The sequence below is a fragment of the Diadema setosum genome, chromosome 3 (genome assembly GCF_964275005.1).
Source record: "Diadema setosum chromosome 3, eeDiaSeto1, whole genome shotgun sequence".
Taxonomy (NCBI): Eukaryota; Metazoa; Echinodermata; class Echinoidea; order Diadematoida; family Diadematidae; genus Diadema; species Diadema setosum.
This window is the reverse complement of record NC_092687.1, coordinates 4,561,578-4,576,185: the sequence shown is the minus strand read 5'-3', so window position 1 is coordinate 4,576,185 and position 14,608 is coordinate 4,561,578. Positions and strand designations below refer to the sequence as shown.

General features: G+C 38.8%; 1 protein-coding gene across 2 annotated transcripts; it reads left to right on the top strand.

The window, feature by feature from the left end:
* The first annotated feature begins 1,500 nt into the window (after positions 1 to 1,500).
* LOC140246986 (leucine-rich repeat-containing protein 72-like) lies at positions 1,501 to 14,504 on the top strand. 2 transcript variants are annotated; one of them, XM_072326292.1, is made up of 6 exons: positions 1,501 to 1,756; positions 5,133 to 5,333; positions 6,148 to 6,286; positions 6,901 to 6,990; positions 10,724 to 10,919; positions 13,737 to 14,504. In XM_072326292.1, the coding sequence occupies exons 1-6, from the start codon at positions 1,727 to 1,729 to the stop codon at positions 13,906 to 13,908; spliced, it is 828 nt and encodes a 275-aa protein (XP_072182393.1). In that variant the 5' UTR covers positions 1,501 to 1,726; the 3' UTR covers positions 13,909 to 14,504. The 2 variants fall into 2 exon arrangements, with proteins under 2 accessions (XP_072182393.1, XP_072182394.1); XM_072326293.1 differs by lacking the exon at positions 1,501 to 1,756 and adding an exon at positions 2,296 to 2,326.
* The last annotated feature ends 104 nt before the right edge of the window (positions 14,505 to 14,608 follow it).

The following is a 14,608-nucleotide window of genomic DNA, read 5'->3' as shown; positions in this document are numbered from 1 at the left end:
AATAATAATGGTGCATAAGACATTATAGTTTCTAAGTAAAACAGTAATATTAAGAGTCATGGAATTAGGAGGGGGGAAAAATGTATTCTACGGGGAGGGGAAGGGGAGAGATGGGGGTGGGGGGAGCTAAAATGGTGGCTTAGAGGACTTGAATTCCACCATAATAGCATGGGCAAACTTGGCAAGTATGATCAAAATCTTTCTATCTGCAACATTAAACAGCTTTTCCATTTTATATGTATTTGGCTTAGTATAATAATAACTTGGTAATAATTCTGACCTGGTATTTTCTAATGAACTGCATTCAAAAAGGACATGAAATTCATCACCAGTCTTTTCACTTTTACACAAAGTACAGTGCCTTTCATCATAACTAATATCTCCAAATCTTCCTAGTACTACGGGGAGATGGGTAAAACCCAATCTGAATTTAGTCAAGTTAATGGCATATTTTCGTGGGAGTATTAATAAGTATTTCTCAAGGCCAAATTTTTTCTTAAAAATTCTATAGTTTATACAGGCACTTGATGATTCAATAGAAGAATACCAACTTTGGGTGTATTGGTCATCCAATCTTCGTTTAATGTTGGCTTTCAACCATGAAAGGTTACATGTTTGTGATGACCAAACCCCACTAAAACCACAATCTGAAAGAGTTCTTCTAACACATTCTAACCATTCTGACTGATAACCTTGGGTGTTATGCATCTGAAAAATAAGACTATAGATGGTAAAAGCAATATTACTCTCGCTTTTGTGTATGAGTTTTGCCCAGAAATTAACCATTCTGTACCTTATGTGGTTTGCAATTGGATAGCGTCCAAGTTCACCTGACACCATGCAGGTAGGAGTTGACAATTTACAGCTAAGAACTATTTTACAGAATTTCAGGTGGAGCTTTTCGGCGAGGTGACAATGAGAGTTACCCCAAATCTCACAACCATAGGTAAGAATTGGTAGTACTAGACTATCAAATAAGTCAAGTTGGATATCAATAGGGAGAGCAAGTCTCCTACATCTAGCTATCAAAGAGTACATAGCTTTGCTGGCCTGATCATACAGTTTTTTCTGGGCTTTAGCAAAGCTCCCATTATAATTGAAAGTAATACCTAGATAAACATACTCATCTACAACATCTATGCATGAGTTTCCTATGTGAAATGAGGGGATGTTTCTCACCTTGCCTTTTGAAAATATAACAACTTTAGTTTTGGATACTCGATTAGCTATCCGTACATCAATTTGTATTTGCAAAGTAAAAAGGAGTCTTTTTTGATCCATGATACATTATTTTTAATCATAATAAATGAAATAAAATGAAATGTAAAAATAATATTAAAAATTAGAAAATATATTTGTTTGCATGAATATCTTATGAATATAAAATATTACGCAAATTATATTTTATAATAATCAATCTTTATGGCTAGGTGTCCAAGGCAGCTTGTAAACATCAAAGAGTCTGCTGCCATGCCGTGCTGTTAGCTGTGTGATGATATGTGGTGATGACGGTGCGGTGGTAGATCGCAGGAGCAGGAGTGTGTTGTTGGTGTACCTGTACGTGTTTTCACTGTTCTCGTTGTTTTCCTTCACTCGGTCGAGATGGTGTTAAACATCCTACCGCAAATATGACTCTGGTTGGAATTAGGACATTTAATTTGCGTAGTTTTGATAGAGAGCCGTAAGCATTCGATACGATTTAGTTCTTGGAAATAAACAGGACAGAATGGCAGCATCTTCAACAACGTCAGTGAAGGTAAAAATGTTTACTCGGTTATGATGTGTATTAACCAACTGTATGGTCTAGATTAACTATACACAGCCCAGTCGCTGTAAGTTAAGTAGTCATACCAAGGTCTAGGTACTACTAGGCGAGCTCGCCTAGTACCTCCTTGGTCATACATAGCGTATCATAATGGTTGAGCTTGAGGGGTCTAGATATCGCGCACGAAAATTTGTGATGCTCTTATAATAGAAAACTATTTCACAATCGTACCTGAATTTCTCAATAAATATGACGAAAATGCAGAAAAATCACCTCACAGAATCTCCTGATGATACGATGACGGAGTAGTGCGCCATCGCCGTTTGTATGTCGGACTTAATTTTATGCGTTCAATTTCTCGGGGTATGTAAAGGTCGCGCAGATGCCCTATGTAGTTTCATGCGTGAAAGTGTCTGCCCCTCTGCGGCTGTAACGTGCTTCGGCTTTCGTAGAATATATAAACAATCGATCGAACAAATTACGAATTCTATCGGCTACGACCGAGACAAGCGAGAAGACACGTCTAGGCTACAACATCCTTAAAACAGATTTTAAGCTAAGGTAGGTAAATTACAAGGTAAAAAATTGGAAATTTAGTGAAAAATTTGTTCGAAATCTAGCCTGACCAGACCGCTGTGCAAACAGCAGTCTGACATGTAGGCCTACTAGTGTTTAAACGTTGTAAACGACCGTCGCTTTTGACGGCAAGACCACAAAAATGTCTTTTATTTTGTTTGATTTTAACAGTAATACCACCCACCTATATCGTATTTTGCTGATGGTTGAGTTGAATTTGGTGTTTTGTTGGTATCCAAACCTTATTGTTGAATTTTTCGGAGTAGGCCTACTGTACGAGCTGAAATTTTCGCGGTGGTTTTATTTTCGCGAATTTCGCGAATCGCCTTTGAACCGCGAAAATAACAACACGCGAAAATAACAACGCGCAAATAACTAAGTGCAGTTAGACTCTCGTAACCGCGAAATTAACAACACGTGAAAATGTCCGCCAAGTAGCAATTCGCGAAAATATCTGTACGCGAAAATTTCAGCTTGTACAGTAGATTGTGTGATGATTCACAAAATCAACGAACTACCACGAACGCTCAACCCAAGGTTTGGCCGTGGTAGCATTTTACGTACGCCCGTGCGTTTCTTTGTGTTACGTAAAGCTTGTCGTCTTCTACGTAGACCTCTACATTTATTTCCGTGCGTGCTGCTCTCATGATTTGACGTCACTTCCGCTCCGACTAACTCATCCACTTCCGCTCCGACTAGCTCTAGGAGAGTGATTGCTATTCAATAACACTCAAAAGATGAGGAGTGAAGCAATACGGACGCTTACAGACCTGATTTTAAGGACGGATTTCGGTGGGTTTTTGACGTAATTAAAAAAAATACGCATACCAATTATTGAATGATTATCATAGATTACGGGGATTCCTTATATTTTAGTTTTCCACGATTAATAAAGATATTCATGAAGGAAACGTACACCCATCGCTGAAAATAACAACGTCTGCGAAGGAGTAGAGGTGCAGCCGCTGTCACTTCACGACAGCGCCTGCGTGTAGTTATTCGAAATCAAAATTTCTTACCTGCTTCCTTCTCATGTTTAGCGGTTGTCAGGTATGTTTAATATCCCATGGGCGTATCGGCAAATTTTGCACTTAGTCCTACGCGTAATATTGCTTGCTATACTCAGTTTCGCTATGCGCGACCATGAAGTCCCTGCGCGAGATCTATACTATGTAACAGCGTCTGGTTGGGCTAGGTCTAGGATCAGTAGCGCACCGTTTCATGAAAGTTGCCAGTCCTGACAAGTTGTCAGTCACTGACAATAACAATAGGGTCTATTTTAGTGACAAGAGCGCCTCAACCAATCAAAACCAAGGATTTTATTGAAATTGTGAGAGACTGACAACTTGTCAGCGCTGACTAAATTGACGAAACACCCCCCAGATAGTGTACAAATTTTACATTCTCTGCCTAGTCCAAAAATTGGAGTGAGGTAAAATGCGTCATGATTAAATTACCTGATTGTTATGTTGCACCTGAAGAAGTCTTTTTACACTGTCCAAAGAACCAGCAATCATTTACCATATGTTTTCCCCATCATCTTTCTTGACTGACACCTACTAAGTAAGAGGGTGGTATCAGTAGAGTGGTGTAAACTGGTACAGCCGCCGAATACTAATATTACTATTACTTACTACCCTTGTAAGTTTACTTAAACTGGTAGTGCCCTAGTGGTATTATTTAGTGGTAAATTTACTGCTACAGCACTGTTCCAGTATCTTCAGTAAATTAACTAGAGTCTAGGTAAGTAATTTATTTACCATGGTAAAGGTATAACAAATGATCAGATGATACATGAGCCATGCATATTCCTCACAAATTGCTCCCTGATTATGATTTGTGTTGTATTTTGTATCATTTTGCCATCATGTAAATTACATTGTATTTTTGCTGCTTCTTCGTAGTAAATTGAAGTGTTCACTGCACATGGTTGAAACCTTGTGGAAGTTGCAGTTGTAATCAAATTAAATGGGGGATCCCATGTGTGTGTGTTAGCCATATGACACATGCATGTATACATTTAAGTAAACTGTAAGATCCCACTTTATTCATTCATTCATCGCAAAGAGCAGGGTGCCAACCCGGTGAAGTAGTCCCCGCCCCCTGCCTACCAACCCAAGAAAACAGGTGAATGATGATGATACCAACCCCTCATGGTTCGCCCCATCTGCATGACTAGCAATAGTCAGAAAATGGTATCAACCAGGCGCACTGTGTCATACACTTGAATGAATGAATTAATGAGAATATGTTTCATTCTCTCTGTCATTCCCTCCCCCTCCCCTCCCCTGAGTTACAAAAGAAATTAAAGGTGCATGGTCCCGGTGTTTTAGTCAAATGCGTACGCGGGCGCACGGCGCAAGTTTCCTATAGAGACCTATGCTATCGACCCCTCTTTAGCGCTTACGCTTTGGCCCACTTCCCCGAGTCCGAGGAAGTCCGATCCACTGTAGTCAGTGGTCCGATCACAGTTCGGCTCATGATTTGGCTGAGGGGGATGACAGCTTTAGCAAACTTCTTTTGTGATGTCATGATAACAAGCACATATGCACGCACCCTGGCATTACTACAGACTGCGCGATGCGCAGAGAAGACAACAAAGGCAACGTTACTTAGCAACATCTACAGGTACGCACTTTACTCTTGATGACAGCTCAACTTCGGTAATCTTCGTATCAATGCTAACGATGATTGGCAGTATCATCAACAGTGCCCTCTACACTAACGGGACTATGACCCTTTAAAGGGAACTCATATTATTTCATCTTGTTTTGTTTTGTTTGTTTTTCAGCTGATTGAAGACCAGATGAGCCAACAGGGAATCAGAAAGGATCTTGATGTCACTGAGCTGTATCTTAGCAACCAAGGACTAACCGAGGTCAGTGACCTTAGCCAGTACAAGCTGCTGAACAGACTTTGGCTCAATGGAAATAAACTGAGGAGGATCAACTGTCTCTCAATCAATTACCGTCTAACAGAACTTTACCTTCAGGTAAGAGATAATGTACCCAGTTGTGCAAAGAGAAAAAGAAGAATACCTTCAGATGAAAAATGACACTTATTTCTTTTATCAAAGTTTTTATGACATAAAGGTGAGACATTCAGGTATATTTTCCAGAAGGGGGTACACAGTTAAAAGTTTCTGTATTTGTGCCTCCTCTAGCCCTGTATGCTGCATTGGTGTATTTACAAGAGCAGATGTGTTTCAAAAGTGCTGTATAAACAACAGCAAACAAAAGTGATGGGTAATGGAGCTAACCTTCTTTGTGTACTTGTGAGAGTTTTGACATTAATGGACTGTTTCCCTTTAATACCATGGCTCTCAACATTTTGTACAACCTTTTTTTTTTTTCAGTATTGCTGTTACAAACAAGGCTGTGACGTCCCCCACAGGAAACTTAAAGCTGTTGGTTCTATCATAGCTTTAAAGCTTCTTTATTGGCTGCACTAATGAAATCCACACAAACGTCAAGATGTGCACATTCGTCTGCTAGCTTATTATGCATGCAATGGGAACACCCATATTTGTATGAAAAGAAGACTTTTCATTCAACCTTGTGTTCCTACTTTGGCACCTGCTAACAGTGATAAATTATGATAGAGGTACATATAGTGCATGAGAGATTAGCCCAAATTCCAATTTTGGCATTATTTTCTCCCAGTTATTCCTATTTTCTGAATTTTGGGGTTGGCAGATACTGCAAATTGAACCATATTGAATGTAATCTGTCCGCATGCTGCAATATTACACATTCTATATGACTTTTTGACATTTATGTTTTGTTTTTTGTTTTTTTGTTTGACAGGACAATGAACTGGTCAGTGTTTGTGGACTCCTAGCCCCTCTGACCAACCTGAGGGTGTTGATGCTACACAACAACCAACTGACCAAGCTGGAGGAGACGGTCACTGAGCTTCGAGCCTTGCAAGCTCTCCACACACTGAGTAAGTCATGGACTCGGCTGCTATAAAGGTTTGTCAGTGGATTGAAATACTTTATGGCTTGGCCACAATGCTTTAGTCTCCTAAAAACTTTAAGAAATGGTATGGTATTGGCGGAGATGAAGATTGGGCTTTTGACTTTGTGAGATGCCAAGAAACCACATATGTAATGATACAGAGCATACCATTCTAAGAGGAATTCAATCTTTATTAGATGAAAATCGGTTTTGGAATAGCTGAGAACTCAAAAAAAAAAAAAAAAAACAAAGTAAAACAAAGCAATCGAATAAAGTGTGAGTCCCACCTTTTATTAGAATTGCTCTGTTTTGGATATCTCAGCCATTTCAAAACCAATATTCGTAAAATAAACATTGAATCCCTCTTGAAAAAACATGCTCTTTTACATTTCATCAGAAATTTCTCATTATCTCACACACACACACAAAAAAGAAATAATAATAATGGTAGAAACCTGAAGTTAGGTCTGAACCAAAACTATACGATCCCTCGTTTCATTGATTCATCATAATGAAGATGTGCTCATACCATAGCTTTGATTTGTAATGTTTCCTAGATTCCATGCCTTTCACTACCACCTGTGTCTTTCTCTCCCACAGACCTGTCCCAGAATCCTTTGGCTCAGGAGACGGAATATCGTCACTATGTTATCTTCCACACCCCACCCCTACAGCTTCTGGACAGACAAGGTAGGTTTGATGGTGATAAGTCTTCACATTGTTCTAGCCAAAAAGATTTTTCTCCTCTCCACCACTAGAGGGCGAACTATATTTGGTGTCAGTGATTTCATGGGGGCACCCATTACCCATGTAGTAATGGCGGAGTTTGCGTACTAAGTAACATTTACAGCGCGTATTTTAACTTTCACGCAAGTACACACTTCTTGATTTGGCTGCTCCTCGGTTGCTCGTTTGCTAGTGTGTTAGCACGAGGGAGAGCCTAACGCCTCATTGTCATCCAGTGCTCCCCGTGTGCTCATAAAACAATAGTACAGGGCGTATGAAGAGTTCGCACTCTAGTAGTTACTGGGGAAAAGCTCTTTGGTTCTAGCTCTGTAACCATGATAGAAAATGTCATTCACTATGAGGCTGCTAAATGTATTCCACAAGTGTGATTTAATACTGGAAAAAATATTGGTCAGAGATTGTAAACTTGCAGAGTGTTAGTCCACCCATTTTCGTTTCCATGCATTAAAATTCCAATTGAAATGTACCTTTTTCCTTTCTTTTAAGAATTTGAGATTTCATTTAAGAGCAAACTGTACTGAATTCAAGCTTGTTTACAATTTCATTTTACTGGATTGATGTCAAAAGACATTCAGGACTTGAGGATATTTACCTTAAATGCAACACTCTACCTAGAACCCTACTCACTGACATGGTGAGATATGGTGGAGTCATAGAATTATGATTGAAGAGAAGATTTTGAGTTGTCCTCTGAAGTATCAGTAAAGATATCAGGTAGATGATGGAACTGCTTGCCATGTAATGAGATTACTTGTGAAAGTACCTCACTATTGAAAAAGTATATATGACTGCTGAATGAAGGAAGGCAGAGAAAATTGGAATGTTGGGACCCAAGAAAAATTTGTAATCAGTGACTTAGGTCCGCCTTCATCATCGCTTTAGATTAAAGTCCTATCTTGTCCATGTGCTTTTGAGAAATGATTCCCTAAAATCAATGTCATAGTTTTTTTGTTGTTGTGAGAAATAAATAATTTGTTAATTGCAGAGATAATGGCAGACAATGAGACATAGTAATCTCTCAATATTCATTCACACATTTGATATGTAGTCGTACTCTCTTTTTCAATCCATTAGAAACAAAACAAAAAAAGGTGTTCCCTCATTGTGATGTTTAAGTGATTACTGTGCATTATTGTAAAAGTGAAACTTCTGCGGTGTTGAAATTTTCGGCCATTTCATGCAACTAGAAACTAGCTCGAAAATGAATGCACACAAATATTTTTTGCTTGTCATATATGTTACAGTACTGTAAAAGTGGATATTTTTTACTAATCTTTCGTACTTGGCCAGATTTTCATCAGAATATGCCAAGAAAGTATGTTTAATATTGGCAAGATCACACAATTTGCAGCTTAAAATGCCAGAGCTCCTTACTGTGGGGTCAGGGGACACCCCCCCCCCCCCAACACACACACCCTCCATAGTGTTGTGGTTGCTTTGGTCCCTCAGGCAGTGCTGATGCACTGCAAAATTTCACACCCAACAGCTCCTTAACCTTGGCATCTGTGTTGTACGTGTAGTACACATAACACCTACTGTGTAAGCTGCACGTGCGCATTGTGATGATATAAAGTCTTGAGCAAAATGGAAAGTTTGGTATGACTGTATTAGTTCTCACCTCACCATTAATTGTGCTGTTGACTATTACATAAAGTAACAAACCCATCGCCAATTTATTGTAAAACACGATATTTTCACGGCATGACGTTTTGATGAATGAGAGCCGACGGCCTTATTCACACAATGAAATTTTCACAAGTGACCTCTAACATTCAATGCATACAGTGTGACTCTTTTATTTCATACTTCACTATTAATTCTCCCTATCGTATATAGCCGATATCAAGCGATATCACCTTGCGATACCGATATCTGATCGATCGCTCTTGGGACTTAGAGTTATTATGCCTCCGCCACGAAGTGGTGCCGGAGGCATTATGTTTTCGGGTTGTCCGTCCGTCCGTCCTTCCGTCCGTCCGTCCGTCCGTCCGTCCGTCCGTCCGTCCGTCCTTCCGTCCGTCCATCCGTCCGTCCGTCCTTCCGTCCGTCCGTAATGAATTTTGTGGACAAGGTAACTATCGAAACCTGTTGAGGTATCCTAATGAAACTTAGCATGTATATGTATTAGGGGGTGAAGTTGTGCCTATCAACTTTTGGGTGCACATGTTCAACGTCAAAGGTCAAAAGGTCAAGGTCAAATACATAAAATTTCACTATTTCCACCATATCTATTGAATTCTTGAAGATATTTTCTTGAAACTTAGTGTATACATGTATTACCCAATTAAGATTCCCTGGTGAAAGTTTGGGTCATGAGGTCAAAGGTCAAAAGGTCAGGGTCAAATACATAAAATTTCACTATTTCCACCATATCTATTGAAAGCCTGAAGATATTTTCTTGAAACTTAGTGTATACATGTATTACCCAATTAAGATTCTCTGGTGAAAGTTTGGGTCATGAGGTCAAAGGTCAAAAGGTCAAGTAAAAGTATTAAAACTTTTTTTTTTTTCCATACCTTGGAAAATTGTTCAAGGTATCTTCATGGAATATAGTATATACATGTACTGACTGGAAGTGATTATCTAGAGAATGTAGGGTTCATGGGGTCAAAGGTCAGGGGTCAAAGGTCAAGTGCAAGACTTCAAAATTTTACTATTACCCTCATATTTATGCAATGCCAGCAGGGTTATTTTTTTTACACTTGGTGCATGCGTGTGTAACCTAATAGAAATTCTCTGGAAAGTTTTTTTTCTTCTTTTTTTGCCTCAAAGGTCAAAAGGTCAAAGATCAAGGGAAAGTGCTGAACTAACGTTTTCCTCCATATCTCGGAAGTGGCTCAAGTTATCTTGAAACTTAATACATATTATGCATGTTTTACCTGAAAGTAATTATCTATTTTAGGGTCAAGGGCCAGATGAAAATGGTAACAAATTACTATTCAATTCAGAAAATTGCACTTTTTCTCCACACCTGTACCTTGAAAATTACTCAATGCCTAAATGTATGAATGGGTCAAAGTCAAGTTAAAGTCCTGAAATCCCTAGATACATGCTCTCCTATTCATCCAATTAAACCTAGGTCAAGGAAGGTGAACATTCAACACATTTGTGACAAACTTGTCATTTCAATATTTTGCCAATTTTGTGAAAATGTAATCACACATTGTCCACATGTACTATCTAGACCTGTTGGGAAAATCATGCATTATGGCGGAGGCATACCAGTCGCCAAAGCGACATTTCTAGTTTTCTAATCTGTAACTTTTTGATGAATGGGATTTTTCTGCAAAGCGGCCCATGAATGCAAACCAACAATATTTTCCATAATTTTGTTGGTTTGCATCATCGGCCCAGCATTCATGGGCCGTTTTGCAGAAGAATCCCATTCATCAAAAAGTTACAGATTAGAAAATAACTCTATTATTCAACATATTATAAGACAGAACTGTGAATACTAGTACTTCGGCGTTCAATGTACATAAAAGCATACATTTACACATCGCGTGTTCATAACCGGAAGTTTATATCCCAAGAATTAAAGGTAAAAAAATTAGAGCGCCACACGCATTCAGAGAGCTATATAAATGCGATAGGGAGAATTGTGTTGTTCACTAACATAAAGTAACAATCCCATCCCCAACATAGAGCCTCTTTGTCTCCCTTGTGATTGTCTCAGAGGTTCTCAAGTCTGAGAGGGAGGAGGCAGCCAAGCTCTACCAGCAGGACCGACAGGCTCTACTGGAGACCATCGCCTTTGGGCGTCGCTGCCCGGGACCGGTCCTACCATCTCAGGATGAGGGCGTTGCCATGGAGACCAGAGCCTCCAATTTGACTATGGCTTCAGACAGAGAGGTCGCTAATAATTTCTTCAGGTAGGACGGATATGTTGCAGAAATGTGGTGTTAGTGCAGAATGCTAAAGAATACCATGAAAATCACACAGGATGATTGGATACTAGGGAAGACTGGACCAGAGCTAGTCATTTAAAGGGATAGTCACTCAAAAGGTCAAAATTTTATGCCACATCATGAGAAGAATTATATAGAAAACAGCAGCACACATTTTTATGCCTCCGCCAACGAAGTGGCCGGAGGCATTATGTTTTCGGGTCGTCCGTCCGTCCGTACGTCCGTACGTCCGTCCGTCCCGTTTTGTTTTTGTTGATATCTCAAGAACCGTGTGGTGGTTTTGCATCAAACTTGGTATGAGGGTATATCCTTGGGGGATGATACTTTGTGTGGATTTTAGGGTCACAGGGTCAAAGGTCAAAGGTCACAGGTTATTTTGTGAAAAAAAAAATTGAAATTTCATGTTTTTCTCCATATCTCGCAAAGGGTTCAAGGTATCTTCATGGAACTTAGTATATATGCTTGTACCGATGGGCAGTGATTATCTAGGGAAGTTGGGGGTCATGGGTCAAAGGTCAGGGGTCAAAGGTCAAGGTCAACTCCTCAAAATATAACTACTTTCCTTATATTTATGCAGTGCCTGAAGGATTTTTTTAAAACTTGATGTATGCATAACCCAATATATATTCTGTGGGAAGTTTCTTGCCCAAAGGTCAAAAGGTCAAAGGTCAAGTAAAAGTGCTAAATTGCACTTTTTCCTCCATATCTCAAAAATAACTCAAGGTATTGTCATGAAACTTACATATTTATGCATGTTCTACCTAACAGTGATTCTCTTTGGAACTGTGGGGTCAAAGGTCAAAGGCCAGGTTTCGATAATACTATTTTACCATTTGATACTGAAATTATACTTTTTCTCAATACCTTGAAAATTACTCAATGCATAAACTTGTAAAAGGGTCAAAAGTCAAGTGAAAATCATCAGTTCCCCCAAATACCTGCACTCTGACGTTTTAATCATTCATCCAATTGAACCTAGTTCTAGGAAAGTGAACATTCAGCACATTTGTGGCAAACCTGTCATTTTAATATTTTGCCAATTGTGTGAAACTGTCATCACACATTGTCAAGACATTGTACTATAGACCTATTAGGAGAACCATGTATTATGGCGGAGGCATACACCAGTCGCCGTAGCGACATTTCTAGTTGTCATCTAAAATGCTGCTGATGATGTTGCTCTATCTAGTGTTAGGGTAATTTCTATTTTTGTTTGGCATAATGAGACATTGAATAAATTGCTCATGATTTGTATTTTCATTTTGTCATGCCATGAGGACTTTTTTACGTTGCATGAACATGAGGGGTGGAGGATTGATCAAATGCTGAAAATAGTCTGACGATGTGTCATCAAATGCAGTTTTAACTATAAAGCCAAGGCTCTGCATTAGTGGCGGCCTGGTGACCCAGTGGATCGGGTCACAAGATATTGATGTTAGGCCACCAAAAATCAAAAAACTAAATCTTTTTGTGGCTGGACCAGACAAGTAAGAGTCAAAATGGGTTGTTAATTTTTTTCTTTTTATTTTTGGGTCAATAAATTTCTCTTTCGGACAGCCACAATTTCAAATCAAAAGACTTTAGTGGCCTGAATGAGCCACGACGGAAAGAAAAAATTAAAAGGAAGAAAAAAAGAACAGTTAAAAGTCAAGAATGCTAAAGGTAAGATAAAGAGTCATTCAAAACACACATACAGGTAAGATATGTTGGTACTACAGTCAACATTGCCTATAACCAATCAAATCTGATTGGACAGAAGAAATAGCTTCAACTTGGAGAATATTTGACTTATGAGGGATTAAACTCAACAGATTATAAAGAAAAGAGGACTTGAAAAGACTTTCAACTTGAAGTATTTGACATGTGCGAGGTTGACTGAAGTAAAAGACACCTGTAAAAGATAATTTGAGAGCAGCTGTAATAGAAATGGCCACATTTAAAAGACCTTAAGTCAACTCTGAGCAAGGTGACATTGCCTGGACAGAGAAAAATTCCATGGCTTTGATGATATTGTCTTCTACTTTACACATGAATTACACACTGAATGTAATTTGGGACCTTTTTATTTTGGTAGACTTTGCTGATTTGTCAACATTTGTGCTATTGACTTATGCAGAGTTGACTGTATTTTGATAAATTTGATGGCATTGATTTAGTTCTTTGAGAGTGTCTAGTATATGTAGTTGATTTTCATTTCATTTCATTTCATTTATTTCCACATTAAAAACAACAATCATTATATATTCGAGTCATAGTATAAACATATTCATGGTGGGGGACCAATTCAAGCCTTTCAGGCTTGTTGGGAATAGGCCCCAAAGTAAATACAAGACTTTCTCAACTTAAGGGGGATGGCTAGTAACTGATCAGTGGGAATCAGTGGGAATGCTGAGAGATGATTGTCCCAATTCTTGTGGGATTCGTTTTAGAGTACATTACATCTATTGTTGTGTGAAAATTATTTGCTTCAGAATGGTCTCATATTCAAGTAATGTGCAGTTTAGTGCCCAGACACTGTACAGGCATGCTAACCTGGAAACATCAAACTGCACATTACTTGAATATGAAACCATTCTGAAGCAAATAATTTTCACACAACAATAGATATACAATGTACATGTATAATGTACTCTTAAATGAATCCCACAAGGATTGAAACAATCATCTCCCAGCATTCCCACTGATTCCCACTGATCAGTTAGCCATCCCCTTTAAAATATATGGGTACAAAATATATATCTTATGATTATTATTCTATGATTTGTTGCTGGTCTGTGGCAGTCCACCGAGAGAGAAATCAGAGGAAGCCGTGGCTGAGAGAGCTGTGAAGCGATCCATCATGGAGTTCTCTCACTTTGATTGGTCCAAGGCTCCCAGAGCAGAGGAACGAAGGATGAACAAGGGACTGGAGTCCAACAGAAAGACTGAGATAGTCACCGTCAAGTTTAGATAATCATTATAAAGAGAAGATAGTCACTGTCAAGTTAGATAGTCACTGTTAAGTTTAGATAGTCACTGTCAAGTTTAGATAGCTGCTGTCAAGAGAAGATAGTCACAGTCAGGATAAGATAGTCACTGTCAAGTTTAGGTAGTCACCAATGGCCAGAAACCACCTCCAAAAGGAGGACCTTATTTGGTTTCGATTGATGACTGTTTGAATTTACACTTGATGTCAGGACATGAGGAAATAGAAATTTGCAAGAGAACAGGTGGAAATGTAGCCCCACAGTCAGTTGACATATTGATGTCATCACTAGTCAGGTCAGTGCCACTTACATCAGCAGGCGGCAAGCTTGAAGGCTTAGGATTCTTGTTACACAATGTTCCATGTGTCCATTTGTCATGAAAGAGTTATTGCAATGATTAAGAAAGTGTTTGAAATGAGGAATATGATTGAATTATTTTTTTCAAAAATCATACTTTTATTTCATCTACCAATCGCATGAAGCTTCTTGTGTTTTCAGTGTAAAGTTTGTAGAAAATAAAATGACGCATTGTGATATATAAAAGAAAAACTTTTCCTGGAAAGAAATTTGTATTTTCTGATGCAGAGGATTTTTTTTTTTTTTTTTTTTTTTTTTTTTTTTTGGGGGGGGGGGGGTTGGGTGGGGGGACTTCTTGCTGTTGAACATTTTCAAAGCTGACGGATTCTC